The sequence below is a fragment of the Cucurbita maxima genome, unplaced genomic scaffold, assembly GCF_002738345.1.
Source record: "Cucurbita maxima cultivar Rimu unplaced genomic scaffold, Cmax_1.0 Cma_Scf00012, whole genome shotgun sequence".
Taxonomy (NCBI): Eukaryota; Viridiplantae; Streptophyta; class Magnoliopsida; order Cucurbitales; family Cucurbitaceae; genus Cucurbita; species Cucurbita maxima.
Genome location: NW_019272028.1, coordinates 2,383,355 through 2,406,914, shown reverse-complemented (window position 1 = coordinate 2,406,914; position 23,560 = coordinate 2,383,355). Strand labels below are relative to the sequence as shown.

Here is a 23,560-nt window from a genome sequence, read left to right as displayed (position 1 = left end):
AAAAAAAAAAAAAAAAAAAAAAAAAAAAAAAAAAAAAAAAAAAAAAAAAAAAAAAAAAAAAAAAAAAAAGAGAGAGGGAGATGCCAAAATTTTGAATTTCCATGAATATTTTTTTTAATAATAATTTTTAATTTTTAATTTTTAGATCAGCATTTTATTTTGTCCCATTGTAGGCCACAACTTTCCCCAGGCAAAAAAGGGGTAAATTTAATGTCTCAACATTATTTAATTTCAGTGCTTTAAAATCCTTTATTTATTTATTTATTTATAATATTAGGTTTTTTTTTTTATTTTCTTTTAGAGTAAATTATCATGAATAGTTCAATAGCACTTTCATTGTGCTATTTCAGCAAGTGGCTGTGCCTATCTTTTAGCTGACCAATTAAGTCAATATTATAAATCATTATTAATTGAACCCCACATTTATATTTTCAACACAAATTTATTTTCTATTTTTTCATATATATATATAGAAGGAGAGAATAATGGTAATGCACATTCATTATTGTTTCATATGTAGACAAATATATAATGAAATTGTGTAAAATTAAATTGTCTCATATGATTTTTAGACACAATAGTCCTCATGACAACACATTTTAAGGTAATTAAATTAAATTTAAATTAAAAAGCATATCATCATCACTATTACCAAGTGTAAAGAAAAAAAACATGATGAAGGGAGTAATTTTATATTCAAGGTTTTTACATAAATTAAATGAAAAAAAATAATAATTTTAGGAAATTTGGAGCATAGGTTAGGTAAATTAATGAGGGACATAAATGAAAATGTGTAGCATATATAGATGATGATGAATTTAGAATAGGGAGGTTTACATTAATTGGTGTATGGTGTGAAGCATATTAGAAGGGCATATTATTTTTGCCTTAAAGATAGATACATAATTAGTAGTGGTTGGATCCATATTTGATCATGTTTCTAGAACTTAATGTTGTCGAAAGAGGTTGGAAACTCAATTACCCACCACTTTTTTAATGCTTCTCTCTCTCTCTCTCTCTCCCTCTCTACATTACTCAATTATGAGTGAGTGAGCCTGAGAGAGAGGGAGCTTGATTTTCAAGCTATACTCATGCTGTCTTCATCTCCAAGGAACCTTAAAAGGTTACTAGCGTCTAAGAATGACCGTTTTTTGTCTTTGAAATAGTAATCAATTTGAACCTAGCTCAACTTGTTCAGATACATATACCTTTGGAAGAAAGGGAACACTGTATATTAATAGCTCCGAAAGAGAGATGTTTTGTTTTTTTAAAAAAAACAGTAGCCAATTTGAACATAGCTCGACTTGTTCAGATATATGTACCTTTAGAAGAGAGGGAACACTCAACCCTAAACATAGCTTAACTTATTAAAAGATTACTAGCTCGAAAAGAGAGATGTTTTTTTTTTTTTTTTTTTTTTTTCCTTTCAAAATAGCAGTCAATTTGAGTATAGCTCAACTTGTTGAGATATATATACCTTTGGAAGAGAGGAAACCGTGAACCCTAAACATAGCTTAACTTATTAAAAGATTACTAGCCCGAAACGAGAGATTTTTTTTTTTAATTTTCAAAACAGCAGCCAATTTGAGCATAGCTCGACTTGTTAAGATACATACCTTGGAAAAGGAGAAAACAGTGAACCCTAACCTTATTAAAAGGATACTAGCTCATAAAGAGAGACATTTTTTTTTTTTTTCTTGAGAACAATAACCAATTTGAGCATAGTTCAACTTAGTTAAAATATATATACATTCGAAAGGAACAGAACCCTAAACATAGCTGATTAATATATATATACACGAAAGCGAGGAACCAATAAACCCTAAAAATAGTTTGGTTGATTAAGATATATACATATACTCTCGACTCAAAGGTTTAAGACTCAAATCTCGGTACAAATTAATTTTCCAAAATTAATTTATAAATTTGAGTAGACCACAATGTTAGGTACATTTTACACGATTAGAGAGTCATAAAAGGGTGTTTTAGAGGTCTAAATTGAAATCTCGAGACTTTACATTGTCCTTGAAAGTATGGCGTATTATAACTTTTGGACCACTTAAAATGATATATTTTTTTTCCTAGTGTTTTATTACATGGTTGAAAGTGCTTTTCATGCCTTCTAAAAAAAAAGTGATTTAAAAAATAAAATTTTTTCAAAATATTTTTTTTAAAAAATAATGATAAAAAGGAAGGTAGTTATAGAAAATTATTTAAATAAAAAAAAAAGTAATTTTTTCAGGAAAAAAAAAAAAATAATAATAATAATAATAATAAATAAATAAATAAATAAAAGGAGAAATGGGTGAAGAGAGAGGTAGCACTGAGATCAATGATTGTCAGTTTGTCTTAATGCAAATCAGATTATTTTTTGTCCATTTCATCCAATTCCTTCTTCTTCATGTGAATCTCACGTTCTTCTCCTTTCTCTTCCAAATAATCATTTCCCCAAAATAAATAAAAATAATAATAAGAGAGAGAGAGGATCTGAATGGAAAAGCCCAGCCCATATATGTGATAAGTGGGCTTGGGTTTGGGCCCAGTCCATTACTTGGCCCATTTCAAGACATTCATTCAAAGGGTCCTCCACTTAAATGGGTTCGAGTTCGGAGATAGAGATTATATTCCTAGATATTCCTTGATATTCGAGTTATTCATGGAAAGTGAGAAGAAAATGCCCTTCACCTCTTATGAAAGATATCGAAGAATTTCTCGAGAATCCTATAAAATCCATTTGTTTTTCAGACGGGTCGTTGGAATTTTATATAGGTTTGAATTATGTCGAGAAGTTCACTGAAGATTAGAAATTGTTGAAAAAAAATATATGAATCTATGTACTAGCTAGGAAAGACATGTCCTAACTACAACGAAAATCGAGAAGGATATGTTTTTGTTTTGGTTCCACACGATACAAGGATTAACAAAGTTATCCAACACGAGCTTGATCTATTGACTAGCTAGCTGGAAAAGACATGTCCTAAATGTAACGAAAACTAAGACGACATAAAGGATGCAGAATCAAATAGAATATGTCTTGATTTCAGTTTTTGTTTTGGTTTTGCATAATACAAGGATTAACAAAGTTACTTGATCAAAGACAAGCTTGATCTTAGTTCAGCTTTGAATCTATCAGCTAGTTGAGAAAGACATGTCTTAAATGCAACGAAAACCGACACAACACAAAGCACGTGAAATCGAAAAGGATACGTTTCTGTTTCACACGATACAAGGATTAGCAAAACTATATGATGAAAGACAAGCTCGATCTTAGTTCAGTTTTGAATCTATCAGCTAGCTAGGAGAGACATGTCCTAAATGCAACAAAAACCGATACGACAAGAAACATACTGAATCCAAAAGGATACGTTTAGCTTTACATGATCAAAGACAAGCTCGATCTTAGTTAAATTCTGAATCTATTAGCTAGCTAGGCAAGACATGTCCTAAAAACAATGAAAACCGACACGATACAAAGCACGAGGAATCGAAAAGGATACATTTTGGGTTCGGTTTCGATTTCACGTGATCCAAAGATTAGCAAAGCTACATGATCAAAGACACTTACTCTTGTATAAAGTTATGTTCTTTTTCATGCTCTTAATAATGGCAGCTATAATTAACTCCACTGTTAAAGTAAACACAATAATGGGATCAGATTTTACTTTTTATCTTTTCAATGAATAACAATCTTTCTTTCTTTACTATTGAACTGCATCAAAGTACTATAGTGACTTGAGAGATAGATATCAATCCCTGTGATGAACTAAGCTAGTGGGGTCTTCAAAGATTCAGCACAAGCACAAGAAGATATCAATGGCACTCAAAGTTGCTATCCCAGCAGGCAGCCGTGTCGAAAACTGCTATCAAGTTTCGGTTGTTGGAGTATCAATTTCAACAGCTTTTTGTAACAGCCCAAGTCTACCGCTAACATATATTATCCGCTTTGGCCCCCGTTACATGTCGTCGTCAGCCTCATAGTTTTAAAATGTGTCTGTTAGGGAGAAGTTTTCACACTCTTATAAAAAAAAATGTTTTGTTCCCCTCTCCAACCAATTTGGGATCGGTGGAAGTGACTGTTAGGAATCATGACTCTCCATAATGGTATGATATTGTCCACTTTGAGCAGAAGCTCTCATGGCTTTGCTTTGAGCTTCCCCAAAAGAGCTCATACTAATGAAGATAGTATTCCTCAATTATAAACCCATGATCTTCTACTAAATTAACTAATGTAGAACTCACTCCCAATAATCCTCAACAGTGACTAGTAACTAATGAGTCATGAAGATCACTCGACTGTTTTCAGATTTCCTCTTCATTGATGGCATCTTTGGATTACAAAAGCGACGTTCGTCGTATCGAACGTTGCGAAAATGAATGATTCGATGCGGAAGAACAAGCTGAGGTTATCTTCAACAAGTTTATCCAGCTCAAGGATTTGTTTGAAGCATGTTTTACTCCAGGAGTTGAGAGGCAGCTGCATATGGAATTCAGATTTAATGATCCGAACGCCGTTATCGACAGCTTACGACACGAAAACATGCTGAAGGAAAGGGAGATTGAAGGCTTGAAGCATTGTAAAAAGAAGTTGGAAGCTCATAAGGAGGTAGCTAATGATATCATTTCCAAGAAAGTTGATAGCATAATGGAGGAGAATTCTTTACTGTTGATATCAAATAATGAGCTGAGGAAGCAAAACATGGCTTTACATGATCATTGAAGGAAACACTTGAGTAGTTTAAAAGGGAAGTTCATGAATGAAGAACTCTAGGCATTGGGTAGCAAAATTATAGGACATAATACCAACCTTGCTTGGGATGATAGCTTGTTGAACCAGATGTACTTGAGAAAACGGCTGAAGTCGACAATCTCAAGCGAAAACTCGTGCACCTCGTGAAGCAAATGGCTACAACTTTTGATGAAAATGGGAGAGAAGCTTCAGAATCTATGCTTGTACTAAGTTGTTTAAGAGAAGATATGACACTGCTAGAAGCATGTGAAATCCTGTATCGGTTGAAGAGGAGAACGGAACATAAGAGTGTGGAAACGTCTCCCTAGCATCTGCGTTTTAAAAACCTTGGGGGGAAGCTTGAAAGGGAAACCCAAAGAGGACAATATATGTTAGTGGTGGGTTTGAACGGTTACAAATGATATTAAAGCCAGGCACCAGGCAATGTGCTAGAGAGGAAGCTGAGCCCCGAAGGGATGGACACAAGGTGGTGTGCCGGTAAGAATGCTGGGCCCCGAAGGGGAAGGGAATGAGTGTCATCAAGGACGTTGGGCTCCTAAAAGGGTGGATTGTGAAATTCTATATCGGTTGGAGGGGGAATGAAACATTCTTTACATGCCACATCCCCTAGAAGATGCGTTTTAAGAACCTTGAGCGAAAACTCGAAAGAGAAAATCCAAAGAGGACAATATATACTAGCGGTGTGTTTGAGCTGTTACAAATGGTATCAGAACCAGACACTGGGCGATGTGTCAGTGAGGAAGCTGAGCCCTGAAGGGGGTGGATATGAGGTGGTGTGTCAGTAAGGACGCTGGACCTCGAAGGGGGGTAAATTGTGAAATTGCATATCGGTTAGAGAGGAGAACAAAACATCCTTTATAAGGACGTAGAAACCTCTCCTTGTGCTAAACAATCAACTAGTGCATTGCAATCTAAGATGAACAATGAAGTTGCAAGGTTGACAAGAACAAATAGGCAGCTAAAAGGGAAAGTAAAAGTGCTTAGAGGAGGAGAAAAAAGAGTATTTCGAGAGAGTTCAAGTGCTTGAAAACTTGTTTCGGTAACGTTTCCGTTTTTCGTTTCTTGTTTCTCGTTGACTCGGGGATAAACTGGGCTAACCAATCAAGTGGGTCGGGTAACAACTTGATCGAGGGCTATATTACGTCATCTCAAGAATAAATTGGCTAAAGAATCAAGTGGCTATCGTACCGATCACGAGGGCTATATTACAAAAAGGTAGAAGAACGTGCAAGGGTGGAAGCGTGAACCAAGTTCACACGAACATATTAGTTACAAAATTTGTCTCTAAATTTTTAGGGTTTGTGCTATAATTGAATAAATCTAAAGAAAACCCACAAAATTTAACAATTTAAAATTTTATTGGTTTTTTTTAAAAATCTGTCAATTTAAATATGCCTAAAAAATGTTTTGTCAACATTTTTTTAATAATAAATTTCTACTAAAAGATAAAAATTATATATATATATATATATATATATATATATATATATATATTTAAAAAATTAAAGTTTATAATAAAAATAGATACTTCTCTAGTTTGACCTTTACGATGGTCCGCTCCGTATATGCTTACTTCTCTTTCTCTGAATCAGATCGGACGGCGTAGTTTTTTGTTTTTTGCTCGATCTATTTCACCGCCATCTCCGCATTGTTGTCGTCGATCGTTTTTGCAAATCTCCGTGGCGATAACACTCTTACATCTTCGCCGGTTGCAGTAATTCACCGGCAATCATCCTTGGGTACTCCAATTTCTTCTTTTTTCTAGCACTGTAGCTCTTTTCTGATTTGATTTTCCCTTACTTATCGAATCCTGTTCTGTGGTGCAATTGCGTCATGTTTCGTGACTGTAGTTATTGGAATTGTATTGAATTGCGAATTTTGTTTCCTCGAATGATCTACAGATAGGAAATGGATGTCGATAATTGGCGCTGGGGATTGGCCTATGATCAGTGGGTTGCATTGCCGGTGTCTGGTTCCCGACCGGCAGCTCGTTATAAGGTGAGTTGTTGTTTTGACGTCGAATTGCGTAGGTTTCCTTGTAATAATTTTGTGAGTGTTGTAGATTCTGGGTTAGATTTGTTGTGTAAACTAATTTCGGTGATTTCGTCTATTTAGCATGCTGCAGCAGTTGTTGATCAAAAACTCTACATTGTCGGTGGAAGCCGTAATGGCCGGTATCTCTCTGATATTCAGGTCTTAGACTTAACCAAGGTTGGCTAAGTTGGTTTATGTTCCTCTTCATTGGATTCATTGTCGTTTGTCTATAAACAGGTCTTGGACCTTGGCAATTTGTCGTGGTCCAGTCTTAAACTTCAAATAAATCCTGGTGTTGAGAATTCTGAAGGCAATGGTGGCTTAGTTGAGTCTCTTCCACCTATTGCAGGGCATAGTATGGTAAGCATTCCAGGCGTGTTTATTGGTACAATTGTTACATGCCCCATATCATACTTATGTTGATTCATCTATAGTTACCTGATGGACTGCTTGGTAATTTTAATCGCTAGGTCAAATGGGATAAGAAACTTGTCGTGCTTGGTGGAAATTTGAAAGGATCATCTGATAGAATTATGGGTTTGTGCTCTATGAACTTAATTATTGTCCATGTGATTGTGTCATCCCTTTATGATCTCAATGCTGTGATGCAAAGAATCACTCTGCGTTTTTATGCTGCAGCATATTAATAATTGGATTCTCGAACCTTACTCTCTTATTATGGTCCTTACAGTTCATTGTGTCGATCTAGAAACACAAACATGGAGTGTTTTGGAGACCTCTGGAAATGTTCCGGTATTTGCCAATTTTTTTTAGTGGTTTGATCTGGATTTCCACGTTTATGCCATTCAAATTTCTTTTTTTTTTTGCTTACACTTCACCCTTCAAAATGATCTTGATCATATTGCTTATTGAGTTTGTAATATTTCAGATTGCTCGTTCTGGACATTCAGCAACTCTTTTTGGTTCCAAAATCTTAATGTTTGGTGGAGAAAACAGTAGCAGGAATCTTCTAAACGACCTCCATGTTCTTGATTTAGAGACATTAACCTGGGATGTAGTGGAGGCAAGGTAAGTATTCATTCTGGTTGTTCAGTCAAGTGTTTGTCTACTTTGGGAGACTGTTTCATCATTTCCTTGGTTTTTGATAGGCTGACACCGCCAGCTCCAAGATTCGATCATACAACTGCAGTGCATGCAGAAACCTACCTCCTAGTTTTTGGCGGTTGTTCTCATTCAACCTTTTTTAGTGATCTTCATGTGCTGGATTTTCGTACTGTGAGTATTTCCCTCTTCTCTTGCATATGTTTTCTCATTGAAGTGATTGCATGTATGACTTGACTCATTGTTCTCTTGGCTTGTCTACCAATTCACATATATTATCTGTCAATTTGTGTACCATAAAGAAAAAGACTAGAATATTTGACGACAATATTGATACAACTATTTTTTATTTTAGCACTTGCATAAAAGGTATTAAACTTGTAAAATGCAATGCCCTCATAGAGAAATCATGTTAATCTATGCTAGTCTTTTTACAACCATAGTCTGGAACTACTGTGGTTGGCTTTACTTCTGGCAGTACTAATGCTTGAACTGAAGTTTTGAGATTCTTGGACGGTCGTTGATCTTCTAGAAAAAATTGAACTTCATTTGTAGTAGTTGCGTTAATACCTGTTTAATGAGTGATTACAGTTATTCTAGAATAGAAGAACATGAGATCTCTTAATCCACAGATTTTAACAACGTGTTCTAAAAGTTGGGGCTTATTTTCAAATTTATATTTGTACCCCCATGGACTCTGAAGATACTTATTATGACAAGTCAACTAGAATTAAGGAAACCCTACCTTTAGTTTTGCCTTGAAGACCATAGTTGGTAGGCTGGATAGTCAGCTACTTCAATGGGGCCCGGTCAATGAGCTTGCCTGATTATTGAAAAATTGATAGCTGGAGCTCCAGATCCAGCACAAGGTCACAAGCTTCCTCTGCTTAAGACTTCCGGTCAAGCTAGCCAATTCTCCTTTTGTTGGTGGCATGAAGCTTTATGGTTTTAAATCTTTTTTATAAGTGACATTTAATCTCCTCTCGCTATCCATCACTGCGTCCAGTATTTGATCGTGTCATATGTTAGAAACTAAAACCATCAGACCTCTGATCGAATTATTGAATTGTGTCACCTGTCTATCGCTTATGTGCTAGAAAACTATTTTTACCTTATTTTTTCGGGTAGACTGTAGAGTGCCATGGTGCTTATTTTTAATGGTCCAGAGGTTGTAATTGGAATTATATATTCTCCTTTAACCATTCAAAGATTTTTTTTTTTTTTTTTTTTTTTTTTTTCTAATAAGTGACCAAAGAAATATATTCTACCGTAGAAGGAAAACAAGTGGGGGTTGGATTGGGTTTAGTAGTCCGGTATCAGCCAGACATACAGAAAGGTATTCAAGAAAGTTGTGTAATTTTAACTCTTCTTGGTCAGCGCTTGCTAATAAATATTGGGTACTTTCACCAACGTAGCTCCACTTCACTAGCTAATGTAATGATAATCACCATTTCTCTATGCTTAACAAGGCATGGAGAAAAATGTGTGATTTTCGTCAAATTTTATAAATTATTTTTTTTTCCTGATGAGCAATAAATAATAAAAAGCATATCTNAAAAAAAAAAAAAAAAAAAAAAAAAAAAAAAAAGAAAAAAAAAAGAAAACAAGAAGAAGCACTATAATGTTATGTATGCTGCAGATGGAGTGGTCCCAGCCACAAATACAGGGTGATTTGGTGACTCCTAGGGCAGGCCATGCTGGTATAACCATTGACGAGAACTGGTATATAGTTGGTGGTGGTGACAATAAAAATGGTATTTAGAGTTTCTTAAATTATTATATAAGCTTTAACATATTAAATTACTAAAAGATTGTTATGAATATGTGGACATTCCTTTTCAGGTTGCCCAGAGACAATGGTGCTAAATATGTCTAAGCTTTCTTGGTTAGCTTTGACAAGCGTAAAGCAAAGAGAACCCCTTGCTAGTGAGGTGATTACAGAATACATTCTTGCCTCAACTGTTTCCTATTAATTTTTCAACTTTATCAATATTAGATGTGGAACTTTGTCCTATGGTTGCAAGCACTAGGTATGAATTTTGATGATAACATCTTGAGATCAAATTGATTGGTCCTGGTGTGTGTGTGTGTGCAAACTATTATGGTCCTTTTTCTCTCTTTTTTTTGCAGCACCCTTGATGATTGTTGCCTGCCTCTAATTTCCCGGTAATATGAAATATGTATGACTTATTTTTCTTCCCAAGAAATAGGACACATGCAACCATTATTCCCCAAGAAAAGAGTACTGGCCTGGAATTTGGAATAATTTCCAACTAAGTACTGATATTTCTTGTACTAGTGGAAAAACATGGACTAAATAAACTTTTTGAAACTTTTTAAAATTTTTTTTTTATAAGGAAGCTCTCAAGGTAAGTTCAAGGAACCAGTCCCTAAAACGAACTATGTAATGTACTTTATCGGCTAAAACGAACTATGTAATGTACTTTATCTGCTGGGTTACGGATGGACATTTTACCAGAAGTTTCTATTGTATCATTCTACCCTTGTTTAATTCCAGTTGAAGCATATACTCGGGGGGAGTGGTTAGAAAGAGAAATATACGCATACAACAACGGTGTTATCGTTATGAATAGGGTTTCGATTGAGATTTCCCTTGATGCAGCAATGCAACTCTAGTGTCTCCATTAATAACGTATGTGATCTTCTTAGTATTTTACTAATACTTACCACTGCATTGTGGGAGTAGGGAATCAGTATCAGTTTGGCTACAATTGATCAAGAGAAATATCTGGTTGCTTTTGGCGGTTACAATGGAAGGTATAACAATGAGGTATGTTTTAGGCAAATAATGCATATCCTTGTGTTTATATGAGCTCTTGACGAGAATTTGTTATTGTAACTTATTTCCATGCCGTTATATGGTTCGTAGGTTTTTATCATGAGACCGAAACCAAGAGACTCATCACGTCCCAAAATATTCCAATCACCCGCAGCCGCAGCGGCGGCAGCTTCTGTTACTGCTGCATATGCCTTAGCCAAGACTGAAAAGTTGGACCTTGCGAGAATTGAAGATGGTGTCTCTAAGAGAAAAGAAGAAAAACAATCTCAATCAAATGGTGCCATTGAACTTGAGGCCATGAGAGAAGAGAAAGCTAAGCTAGAACTAACTCTTCCTGAAGTTAAAGGAGAAAATTCTAAACTTAGGGAAGAGATTAGTAAGGTAAACAATACTCATGCAGAGCTGTTTAAGGTATGACGTTTGGAGTCAAATATACACTTCAAAGTTATATTGTTTTCATATTTGGTTCTGAGCTCAATGATTGTTGAATTTTTATCTCAGGAATTACAGTCAGTACAAGGTCAGTTAATAGCTGAGCGATCAAGATGCTTTAAATTGGAGGTTGATTTCATCATAAAACTGGTCATCTACGTACTTTCCTCTCTTTAGGTGATCATATTGATTAAAAGATCTTAATTTAGGCATCATTTTCTTTGTTTGTTCCCGATTGAGATCCAACAGGCACAAATAGCTGAAATACAAAAGTTGCTAGAATCAATGCAATCCATTGAGAATGAGGTCCAACTCCTAAGGGAACAAAAGTCTGCACTGGAGAAACAAATGGAGGCTGCTTCATCAGTTCAGAGACAAGGTTCTGGCAGAGTGTGGCGGTGGATCGCTGGATCGCCAGGGGTTGCAGCTAGTCCTTGAGATCCAGTTTGATTGTTCCACACCAGCAAGGCGACCACCTTTAAACAGCCATGGTGTTGTGAAACTGAGTTCAATTATGTTGTGATGAAAAATCTCAACATTGATTTGTTAGATTGGCACGCAACAGAGACAACCAACTTCGATCGGATTGGTGCAAAGGATGAAGTGTGTTGTTCTCTCTGGCTACTATACAGGTAACTAGGCGTGTATTCTTTTTCAACATTTATTCTTACACTTAATTCTTTGGAGGGTCTTCTCTGATTTTGCATGTTCATCTTAGTTCACTTGTCAATACTTCATTGATATTTGGGAGTGTTCCCCATTTGGCTATCATGGAAATGATGTCTTGTATTTCGTTTCTGTAGCATCTGGCATTATCGAAATTCTCGCAATTGATGAAAACTGTATGAAAAGTTAGTAATCAATAGATCGATTGCTGTTGATTTCTATTGCACATTGTCATTTTCTCTTCTGAAAAGTAAAATCATTCGTTAATAGTGTTTCAATTTGTTTTTTTTTTCTTTTCCCTTCAACTTAACTTGATATTTACAAAAGGAAAAAAAAAAAAAAAAAAAAATCAAGATCGCTGTTCTTGGCTGCTTGATAGATGACTACTTTGAGAATAGATGGACATGAACTTACGTACACTAGGATTGAAGAGCCAAGAGAAGGGCTTCACAAACGCTAGGCCATCTAGAGTTCTTCTATTCTTTAGTAAAAGAATTTACTTGATACTTTTAACCACTTGAACCTTTTGAGCTTTTGTACAAGAAGATTAGCACTTGAGAACTAGACTTATCTACAAGGGAATTCAAGTCGATATTTTTGAACTTTTTGAGCTTTTGTACAAGAATATTAGCTCAAGGAAAAGCACTCGAGAACTAGACTTATCTACAATGGAATTCAAGTCGATATTTAAATCTTACACCCTCAAAGAAATCCTTTTTCAACAGTTGATAGAGATGGACTAGTTCCTTTGGTAACTCTTCTCAAAACTTCAAAAGATCTCTGAGTTGGAATCTCTTTCTAATCAAAGATTTTTATGATTCCAAAAAATCTATCTACCAAGAAGCCTGGAACACACAACATTCAAAAGATTTCAAAAAACTTAGTATATAGTTTCTTAAACTAATTCTAAAACGATTGACCAAAAATCACCTCAAAATTATTCTTTTAATAATCACCTTTAAACTTGTTTGAGAATATTAGTGACTAATTTGTGTTATCAAACCCTAGATTCTTAAAAAGTAGATTATAATCACTTGCGAAGCTAATTCGAACATACCCGAATCAACGACCATATCTTTCTGCTTGAATAAAACCATCAACAAATTCAGGTGATGAAAGCTTCTGTTTCCCTTTTCTTAATCATATACCTATAACCATGAAAAAAGCAAGGTTCTGAAGATCAAAACGCCAAAAAGGAAGTCAAATATAACCTTCGTAATATATGCAGCATAAATATTATTTTCTCCATACAGTGGCTACAACCAGAACCTGCTTCCCACATCCACCTATTGTGTGTAAAACAGCTCTGTGACCAAAAGAGTATAAAGTTAAAAGCCAAACCCCAGAGAACAGGGCGGGAACGGGACGGGGACGGGGATGGTTCCATGTCATCTCCGTTTAAATAACGTTCCAGCGGCGGTAACAAATATGCAAGATTGCTGTTCTTGGCTGCTTGAGAGGGAGATTTGCAGCTAGTTAAAGTCTTATTCATTACCACAGCCAAATTTTTGATTCTGCATCAATGCGAATAGATACACCTCCCAACTTTATAGCTAACTGAGAGTATTAGGACCCAGAACAGCAGAAAGAAGAACAAGAAGCCTCCTCGAGTTCCCATAATCCCGTTCTTCTGAGATAGTGCATCGATCATTTCATCATTTTCACCGTGGTGATGATGTCCAGCTGAGAAAAGGATGAGGTCAACATCCCCATTCTTTCCATATAAGGTATTCACCAGATCATAATTTGATGTCGAGTTACTTATATGGATCATTCCAGCAGTCCTATGAATTGAACTGGAGGTCTGTGCTGCTGAATTCAGCCAAATGGCCATGTCCTTTGATGGATACTCAGAAGCAAATGCAGGAGGTGCAGGGATGTCACCCAACAGGTAACCGACACATTTGAGGAATGGTAATGTCGAATCTAGAACAAAAAAAACCCTCCTTTGTCTGAGTTATCATGAAAAAGTTTCTACCATCTTGATTCTAACTATTTTAACATTGAGAATTCTACCTGAACCTGCTTCATCAGCCTGAGTGTTTAGCTTTGAAGTGGATGCATCATTGATGGAAGCAACCGACGTCTGTTTGGTAGCCAAGAACTCATTTTCTGCCACTTCATTTACTTTCTGTACAGAGATTCAGTAGTTTAATTCAAGTTAGATTCAAAGTAAAATCCCAAATGCCCGACAGTAGTACTTGGGAAGATAACAATTACCTCTTCAGGAATTGTTTGGCCAGAAATAGGCACTTCGCTACCCAAAAGTTCTGTCGGGTCAAATGACAGCTGCAAGTTATCATCTGCATCAAAGAATGTAAGATACTCTTCAAGAATGTCGAAACCGGTTGGATCAGTTTCAACTGGACTTGAAAGATCGTTAGCCTCTAGGAATAATTCCTCATTGAGGGCGAGATCGTCTGGAACACTTGGATAAGGCTCATCAAGTAAGTAATCAATATCCTCGTCCTTAAGATTATCACTTGATTCAGCAAAACACTTATCTTTTTCAGAATTCCCACCCATTTCGTATTGCTCTGGTAATTGAAAGAATCCGTGGTTATGCTGTAGCTCCAATGGTTTGTTATCATTTTCAACAAGCACATTGGGTAGCTCAACAGGATTTATAGTATCTTGAAGATAGTTCGACAGAGGTTGATCATATTCAAATGGAAGTTCACCATCCAAACACTGCTGCGCAGAAAGTAAGAACAAAGCATCTTTAATTACCTTGAAAGTTCTATGTAAACGAGCACAAGGGAACAAATTAATTAAAAATCAACACACATTTCAACAGATCATAACTGTAACTTTGATTTGTTCTTATTTCTTGGTTTAAGATTTAATGTAATATGAAGCACGTAAGGTACACAGATTTCCTCAAAAGTAAAGATTAAGGAACATGATTAGAGTATTTAAAGTTGTTTTCAATGTGCTGAGAGGATACCGATTTCGATAACCCTTTGTAATATATAACTCGTTTTAAAAATCTTGAGAGTAAGCTCAAAAGGGAAAATTCAAGGACAATATCTACTAATGGTGAGTTTGGGATGTTACAAATGATATCAGAGCTAGACATCGGGCAATGTGCCAGCGAGGAAGGCTAAGCTTCGAAGGGAGTGGACACAAAGCGGTTTGCCAACAAGGACGCTAGCCCCGAAGGAGGTGAATTGTGAGATACCATGTTGGTCGGGATGGAGATATGAGGGTGTGGAAACCTCTCCCTACCAAATGCGAGAGTCCAAAGAAAACAATATCTACTAGTTGTGGGCAGAAAATAATATTTACTAGCTGTAGACTTTGTACAGTCTGATATATATATATATATCATTCACAAGAATTCAAAAATTGAAAGACTGAACTGACGAGGGAAAATTTAGTAAAAGAAGGTCGCTGGCTATATTGAACGAAGAACAAACCTGAACAATTTCGTCCACTTCCAAATGCATATCATCATCAACATTAACCAACCCCTCATTCACCACAGCCTCCTCGCCAGGTAGAGTTAACTCTTCATCATTCTCCCACTCCTCTTCGATAAATGGAGCTCCATATTGTTCTCCATTCTTAGGCCCAGAACCACTCTTTTGAAATATCCTACAAAGCACAAAAGCATCCTGCCCATCCAAAACAACATCAAAATAAATTCAACATGAATCAAAACACAGCGAGAGAACGAAAACTTTCAAAATCCTCACCTGCACCACCCCAGCTTTCTCCAAGTCTTCGTCTGTAAGCCTATATTCATGCATCACCCAATTGCTGCGAGCCCCGCGAGGCGCCCGTCCGCTGTGGTAAACAAGAGTCTTCTTCATCCCAACTACTCGGGAGTTATGACGCACCGGCCGGTCCTTCCCGGTCGTCTTCCAGTATCCATTCTCCGTAGCTCTATTTGTCCTCGAACTGTTGCTATACTTCTTATCCAGAGGACTAAAGAAGTACCACTCCAAGTCCCTGGTTCTCAGCTTCGACTTCTCTGAAACAAAAATTCCCAACAAAAAACAACTCGATCATCAGACTTCCCGCCAAAACATACACATTAAAATGAGAAATGGAAGACATCTTACCAGGAAGATCCCATGGCTCCGATTTATATATGTCAACGACGGAGATAGTATCAAAACAGAGGGGCTTGCCGGAAACCTTGCGCCTAAGGTAGTATCGCACGATTTCCTCGTCGGTGGGGTGAAATCGAAACCCCGGAGCAAGAGAGGTAGAATCACGGCCCATAAGCAAGATAATCAGAAGACCAAAGAGGTAGAACGTACAAAATTGAAGCGAAAATTGGAACTGGATTCAAATCAAGTTTTCTAAAATGATCTACAGAAATTAATCCAATGATTTTCAATCAAACAAAATCATATGCATGAAACGATCGGAAGGCGGAAGAGGAAAAACAGAGGGAAAAGGAGGCCGGGTGTCGTACCATTGACGATACAAGAAGTCCATTTAATCATCTTCTTTCTTCGTCAATTGGTTCTTCAATTCTTAATTCAGAAGGTTCGGGAATTACTGAACCCTTAAAATCACTCGTCTGTCACACTTTCTGGGTGAACGTATACGCTATTGGCTAGCGGTGGGACCGCTTTGGGTGAAACCCGAGCGTCAGATATTTACACGTGGACTACTTCTTAGTGGACAGTGGCGGATTGGTAATTTTACCGTGACGTAATTGCATCCGTCAGATTAATCTTCATCACAAGATTATATGCATCGAAGGGTTAAACGGTCAAACCATCTCTAATCTCTCCTTTAAATAATAATAAATAAATATCTCTAAATAAAGTTTAAGTTTTTTACTCAATTTTATTAGCTATAAAATTGAATAAAAATAAAAATAAACAGCTAAAATTTTAAATTTTAAATATAAGTATATAAAAAAATATAAAAGTTATTGAGGATTTATAGGGGTATAATTGTAATTTTAAAAACAATAAGAATTATATATATATATAAATGAAGGTGGCTGCCTAATGTCACCATAAATTTGAACCTAAACTTTTGACCATACATTTGTGAGCCTTTATCTTAGAAAATTTTACATATTATCCATAGAATATGCATCAATAAATTATAATTATATATTAAAAAAAATTAATTGACTTTACCTTATTAAATTAAAATTAATTTCATTAATATATTTAATGAGCAATTAAAATAAATAAATAAGACTCAATCAATTCAATTGAATTGACTAAATAAATTTAAAATTGTAATTTTTAAGAAAAATAATTTTTTCCTTTTTTGAGATTAATTTATTTTTAAAATTATTTAGATATATTAAATAAGGAATATCTATATTTTTCCAAGTGGTTTTAGTTTCAAATGTTGTATTTGTTATTTAATATTCAAAATAAAAACATTTGGGCCAACCAGGCCCAAACATGTCAACTGAAACTAGTAGGGCCCATTGGATAACCTCATGCTGGCCCAATGTTTGACCTTGAGACATCTACTGGGCCAGTGGCCCATTATGTCGATGTTATTTTTTTGTCTGGGCTGGGCCTATTCTATTTCCAAAAGTGGACCAATTTTACGTAATGATAATAAAGAGGCTATTTTTCCAAATACTTCCTTAGTAAGGGCCAGATTGTAAAGGACAACATTATTGCTTCTTGAGTTAATATTCTGAACAATTATTGGAAATTTTTTCAAGCTATATTTAAAAAAATAAAATTCACTCCAAATAATTTTTTAAATTGATAATTTCTAATTTTCAATATAATTTATATTATAAAAGATAAAAATTCTAATAAATTGCTAATTTATATTTTTTCAAGTTATTTTAGTATTACAATAAAAATTATGATACTACTATGGTATGTTTTGGTCCGTTACATATTACCGTTATCCGTGGGTGGAAGAAAGCAGGACAGTCTAGTCTAGTCTCGATACTATAACATAGTGCTAGATCGTAACTAGTGGACTTCTTATCTATTCTCCTCTCGATATCAGGTATTACCCTATTGTCGAGTTGTCAAATTGAGACTTGTCTCGTGAGCTTATGTTTCGTTATGTGAGAGAGATGATGAGGTGGGCAGGTAAGAAGTTGTTGAGTGGCAGGAGCATGAAGAACACTTGTTGAGCTTAGGCAATGCCAATCCATTTTCCATGACACCGCTCTCTTGCTTCTAAATCTGTCCCTTCTTTATCATTACTTCATTTCTTTATTTCAACCAAAACCCAGTCAAAATCAAACGTGAACAACAACAAAAACCCAAATATTTCATCTAAAAAAACACCCATTTCTTGATTCTCTTCCTCGATTCATTCTCTCTTTCAATGATCCATTCAAATTTCAAACACCCTGTTCTTCATATAAACGTTTGAATCAAATAAAAACCCTCAAAAGCTTGAAAAATTGTGGACAAAATGGAAGAATTTTGAGATGAAATGAGACAAATAATGTTGCAGGCCATAGAATCTGCAAAAAGCGGACACAGCCCATTGAAGGTAAAGGGCAAGTTTGTCCAAACGCTATAATTTACACACGTACACTACCGGCTACTGCCAGCTCCTTCTCTCTGTTACGTTTTCGTTTCTCATAACCTCACCAATTCCATTTCCTTTTTTTTGATGGTTTTGATTTCTTTCTGTTCTTCTTGTTATTGGAAAAGGGTTTTTGTGAGAGAGAGTTGAAAAGGTAGAAAGGAGAAATGATGGGTTCTTCTTCAAAAGCAAGAAGCAGTAGCTATGATTACTCGTTCAAGATACTGTTGATTGGGGATTCTGGCGTTGGGAAAAGCAGTATTCTCCTCAGTTACATATCCAACTTTGTTCAAGATCTGTCTCCCACAATCGGTTTGTTCTATGTCTTTCTCATTATATCTATGCATGTTCTTGTGGATATCATGAAATTGCTACAACTCAGATGCTCTGTTCTGAGTTTTGGTCCTATTTGAATCATCTAAGAAATCGCGATGGTTCTGATAGTTGGATGAATACATGTTGGTTGAATATTTTTGTTTTTTCTTTTTGTTGTTCTTTGCTCTTAGTCAGCTGATCGTAGTTTTTTGATTGATTTCTGGCGTTTGGAATGTTTTTTGAGCTGGGAGTTATATGTTAGAATGGTTTCTCCATCTTCAAGGGCTAAAGTGTTGTCGTGAGTGTCTACCGCTAGCAGATATTGTCCGCTTTGGCCCGTTATGTATCGCCATCAGCCGTCAGCCTCACGGCTTTAAAATGTGTCTACTAGGGAGAGGTTTTCACGCCCTTGTAAGGAACGTTTCGTTCCTCTCGGTTGGAGGGATCTCACACAATGAGAGCTACTGGCTTCGAATCAATTTTGTAGCTGAGTAGATTTAGTTTCAAATCATGATTAGTTTAGAACTTTGGAAAGCCACACACACATATATAGAGTTCAAGCCACACACACATATATAGAGTTCAAGCCACACACACACATACAGAGTTCAACCAGTCTGGATTCGGACCTCTGATTTGTTGGTCGAGGACATATGCTTCACCTAATTGAGCTGTGTGTGTGTGTATCTATATATATATATATAGAGAGAGAGAGAGAGAGAGTTCAAAAAGTCAGGATTCGAACCTTCAGACTAGTTGGTCGAGGACATATGCTTCACCTAATTGAGCTGTGTGTGTGTGTGTGTATATATATATATAGAGAGAGAGAGAGAGAGTTCAATAAGTTGGGATTCGAACCTTTGAATTGTTGGTCGAGGACATGTGCTACACCTAATTGAGCTGTGTGTGTGTATATAGAGAGAGAGAGTTCAAAAAGTCGGGATTCGAACCTCTGAATTGTTGATCGAGTACATTGCTTCCCTTAATTGAGCCGTGTGTGTGTGTATAGATAGAGAGAGAGTTCAACAAGTCGGGATTCAAACCTCCGAATTGTTGGGAGAGGACATATGCTTCACCTAATTGAGCTATGTGTGTGTGTATACATATAGAGAGAGAGTTCAACAAGTCGGGACTCGAACCTATGAAGGGTTGGTCGTGGTCATATGCCTCAACTAGTTGAACTATGCTTCCATTAACACTTAGAGAGCTATATTATTCCTTAAAACGAGTCGATTGTACTTGGTGATGTAGGTGCTCATAAGGTTCTCATTGTTAAGGAGTTTGTAGAGAGAATTGGAACCTACACCTATAATAACATAGTGTTCATCCATTCCATTGTTCAAGACCGCTGAGTTATATCCCTTCCCTTACCCACCTCGGTTTCTTATTACTATTAAGATAGAGTTCCAGTACACAAACGAGGTGGGTTGAGGATTCTTTCTCGATCTTTCGCTGATTCTAGCCGTGTAGTGGATCTCGCTTTAGTAGGTTGAAAAGAGGTGTGTGGCCAGGCTCCTTATAGTACTGGGTCGGGAATCTTTGCTCCTCTTTTGCATTTCCGCTGCCCAAAACAAGGTGGGTTGATGATTCTTTCTCGATCTTTCGCTGATTATAGCCATGTAGTGGATCTGGCTTTAGTCGGTTAAAAAGAGGTGTGTGTGGCCAGGCTCGTTATAGTACTGGGTCGGAAATCTTCACTCTTCTCTTTTGCATTTCCGCAGCCTGCGTTTTTTTGTGTCCGTCTGTATTGCGAAGCTGGTCAACGCCAGCTCTAATGGTTGAAAATAGAGGGTCAACCAAGACCCCGTAATAAAGCTTCAATAAAACAAACGATTCGTTCCCACAACTTCAGACCAGAAAGAAACAAATTTTTTTGGAACATCGGAAAGATTTATTCTGTCTTTTATATGAATAAATTATTCTAATTCCATTGATCTTCTTTTCATGCATGGCTCCAGGTGTGGATTTCAAGATCAAGATGGTAACAGTTGGTGGAAAAAGATTGAAGCTAACGATTTGGGACACAGGTAACTGGATGATTTACCCGTTTTTCAGGTCACATGTTTACGTTTTTAGCTTGTTCCAGCTGCTCGATACAGAAAGTTTCTTCGTTTTTCTGCTTCGATGCTACGCTTACTCTATGAAATGTTCGTTCACCCATTTAATATACAATTTCTTATCCTTTGTTCTTGTTTGCAGCTGGACAGGAGAGGTTTGGAACATTGACAAGTTCTTACTACAGAGGTGCACATGGAATCATCCTAGGTATGACCGAAATTTATCCGTTAAAAAATTCTTTGAAATGATTATTTAAAAAAAAAAACGGGAAAATTCCCCTCGGGAACCTCCTTGCCTCGATTCCCACAAAAATAAATAGGGAGTTTCGTGGGGGGGGTTGAAATAGTAGGTGGCGACGCGTCGGTTTTATACGTTTTATTTTGGAAACTCTCTCTCATGGCATGTTCTGTTGTCACAGTTGAATGTATTGAATTCAGTTTGAACACTTCACGAGGCTGATACTTATCTATGTTTTCCTGATAGTGTACGATGTTACCCGACGGGAGACGTTTACGAACTTGATGGGCGTATGGGCGAAGGAAGTAGAGATGTATTTAACCAATCATGAGTGCATAAAAATTCTTGTTGGAAATAAAGTCGATCGAGTAAGTTGTATGATCCTACCGTCGTTCAAACCTCAAACTCTTCATTTTAAGGAATCTTCAATATCGACAGGGTAGCGAAAGAGCTGTTTCGACAGAAGAAGGAATGGCCGTTGCCAAGGAGCATCAAAGTTTGTTTCTCGAGTGCAGTGCTAGAACTCGAGAAAATGTCGATAGATGCTTTAAAGAACTCTCTTCAAAGGTAACACTCCGACACTAAGATGCTCATGTTTTACTTGAATCGTCTTCCAAACTTCATTGTGTTAGTTTCGAACTAGAAACTCCTAAGAATGGCCACAAGTACTAGTTTAGGAGCTATAATGAAACGGTTCGATGCGTCCTCGAGCTTGTGATATCTTTTTCATTTCTGTTCTGTGGGGTTGGCTATAAAGTTCAAAACCCGACCATCGATGTCGAATGTATTTAATCTTGTGGCTTTTAGGCATGATCTAAATTGGTTTATTACAATCCAGATACTGGAAGTTCCGAGTTTACTAGAAAATGGATCTGTCGTGGTGAAACAGAAAATTTTGGACAAAACTCGAGCACTCAAAGAAGCGAACGATGGGGGTTGTTGCCGCTAACCCGACGTAACGAAACAGATATGGAAGATCACAAAATTGTTGGTAAGAACAGAGGCGAGGAAAGACACAAATGAGGCATCCAAGGTGATTACATTGTTTCTATCAGCCTTTTTTCTTTCAAAAGAGAATAAAACAAAAATGCATTGGAATGGTGCCTTTGAGATCACTGTAAAACTTTTGGGTGAATTTTGTTGGGATAATGACTTTTGAGTAACAAAATTTAATAAAATCCTTGTAGATAATGTGAATGTATTTTTGTCCAAATCGAAGAACTTAATACCATCGACACGTCATCCCCTTCTTGTAATGGGTTGGGACGTTGATCGAATTCTACTCGATCTCAGTTCGGTTGAATTTTTTAATGGTGGGTTGAGCTGTGAATTCTATTTAAGTTGCTCGAGTCATTGATCTAACTAATTCAAAGAATTTTTTAGTTGATTTGAAAGATTTTGTTTAGTCCAACCAGTGTATACCTTGAACATATTGTTTGAGTCATCAATATTATAATAAGTTGAACATAAGTTGAACATATTGTTCGAGTCATCAATAAGGTGTGAAAACGAATAAATCAAATCATTTCATTTGTACATAATTTGGTAAAAACTTGTTGTCCTTTTGGAGCCATATAAAGAGCATGATGATGAGCATGTGGGATTGCATGATAAAGACAAACGCGCTTTCAAGAAAGTCGAGTCCTATTTTTGCATACTTTCAATGACTTTTTTGGCTTTCGTTTGACGTTATATAATTTATATCCCAAAACAAGAATAGTCAAATTTAATAACTAAGTGATATTGGTTGTCATCAAATATATGTACAAGTAATTGCTTTCTTAGTTAATTAATGGTATGAACATAAACGAGTAAATTAACTAAATTAGATCATAGTTTCACATGATTCTCAAGACTTGCCTATTAGTATATTCATACTTGCCGAACAACCTAAACTCATCGAATTAAAGTATGATTTAAATTTTGATCTTTGAACCTTTTAACAACGAGTAATTTTCACCTATCTTTTTGAACATTCAACACAAAACATAATGAAAAATTGACGTGAGATTAACATGATCAGCTACTTTTTCTCAACGAGCATTAACAACAGCGAACAACATCGCCAAACAACTGCAATGATCACGAGAATAAAAATCTCTTCGAGTACCAATCTCAAACCAGACTTAGAACAGAAACCTAACATGCTTATAATTAACTTTTAGTGTCTTTAGGTATCCAAATGTTGGGTTAATTGTGTTCCCTTTAGCACAAAGGCCAAGCTTTGAATGCTTTAATAATGAAAGGGAATCTAGAAAGATTGGTGCACTAATTAAAGCCACAACACACCCACTATGAATGGTGGGGATCTCCAAATGCTTCAGACAAAGCAGAATCTTTGCGAAGATTTATCCCTTTCCATGTAATAATCATACTTCATCTCTTAAAACAGAGCAAAAGCAGCAAAAGGGCCCAACATAGTGCCCAAAAAGTGCACAAAAATGAAGGTTTAACCTTAGTAGAAGTTATAATATGGTACAGAACTGACTGGAAATGATCCATAAACAAAGCCATTGCTGTTCTTATGTGATTCTTGTTTAGATTGAATGGAAATGAATGGCATTTGCATTCTGCAGAATCGCATGAATTTTGTTCAAGTACTTTGTACTTGGTTGTTTAGAACAGAGGGAAATTGGGATTTGTTCTTGTTTTCCACCCACATTTTTCTTTTTTTTTTTTTTTTTTTTTTTTTTTTTTTTTTTTTTTTTTTTTTTTTTTTT

The 23,560-nt window shown here is 36.1% G+C and overlaps 3 protein-coding genes across 5 annotated transcripts; 2 read left to right on the top strand and 1 right to left on the bottom strand.

Annotated features, from left to right (window-relative positions):
- The first annotated feature begins 6,288 nt into the window (after window positions 1-6,288).
- LOC111487224 (acyl-CoA-binding domain-containing protein 4) lies at window positions 6,289-11,878 on the top strand. Of its 2 annotated transcripts, XM_023134550.1 has the most exons (14): window positions 6,289-6,486; window positions 6,649-6,745; window positions 6,863-6,940; window positions 7,019-7,141; window positions 7,252-7,318; window positions 7,473-7,534; window positions 7,671-7,810; window positions 7,891-8,017; window positions 9,483-9,597; window positions 9,686-9,774; window positions 10,551-10,634; window positions 10,734-11,054; window positions 11,145-11,204; window positions 11,325-11,878. In XM_023134550.1, the coding sequence occupies exons 2-14, from the start codon at window positions 6,656-6,658 to the stop codon at window positions 11,511-11,513; spliced, it is 1,545 nt and encodes a 514-aa protein (XP_022990318.1). In that variant the 5' UTR covers window positions 6,289-6,486; window positions 6,649-6,655; the 3' UTR covers window positions 11,514-11,878. The 2 variants fall into 2 exon arrangements, with proteins under 2 accessions (XP_022990318.1, XP_022990319.1); XM_023134551.1 differs by lacking the exons at window positions 6,289-6,486; window positions 6,649-6,745 and having other exon boundaries at window positions 6,863-6,921.
- Window positions 11,879-12,851: 973 nt separating this feature from the next.
- LOC111487214 (NAC domain-containing protein 78-like) lies at window positions 12,852-16,224 on the bottom strand. 2 transcript variants are annotated; one of them, XM_023134534.1, is made up of 6 exons: window positions 15,809-16,224; window positions 15,440-15,717; window positions 15,161-15,358; window positions 13,962-14,435; window positions 13,758-13,872; window positions 12,852-13,667 (listed from the first exon to the last, which is right to left on the bottom strand). In XM_023134534.1, the coding sequence occupies exons 1-6, from the start codon at window positions 15,969-15,971 to the stop codon at window positions 13,261-13,263; spliced, it is 1,635 nt and encodes a 544-aa protein (XP_022990302.1). In that variant the 5' UTR covers window positions 15,972-16,224; the 3' UTR covers window positions 12,852-13,260. The 2 variants fall into 2 exon arrangements, with proteins under 2 accessions (XP_022990302.1, XP_022990303.1); XM_023134535.1 differs by having other exon boundaries at window positions 12,854-13,667; window positions 13,962-14,432; window positions 15,809-16,222.
- A 1,718-nt stretch (window positions 16,225-17,942) lies between these two features.
- Window positions 17,943-22,046, top strand: LOC111487310 (ras-related protein RABC2a-like). Its single transcript, XM_023134688.1, has 7 exons — window positions 17,943-18,194; window positions 18,359-18,542; window positions 20,504-20,572; window positions 20,745-20,810; window positions 21,087-21,208; window positions 21,279-21,407; window positions 21,679-22,046. The coding sequence occupies exons 2-7, from the start codon at window positions 18,398-18,400 to the stop codon at window positions 21,787-21,789; spliced, it is 642 nt and encodes a 213-aa protein (XP_022990456.1). The 5' UTR covers window positions 17,943-18,194; window positions 18,359-18,397; the 3' UTR covers window positions 21,790-22,046.
- The last annotated feature ends 1,514 nt before the right edge of the window (window positions 22,047-23,560 follow it).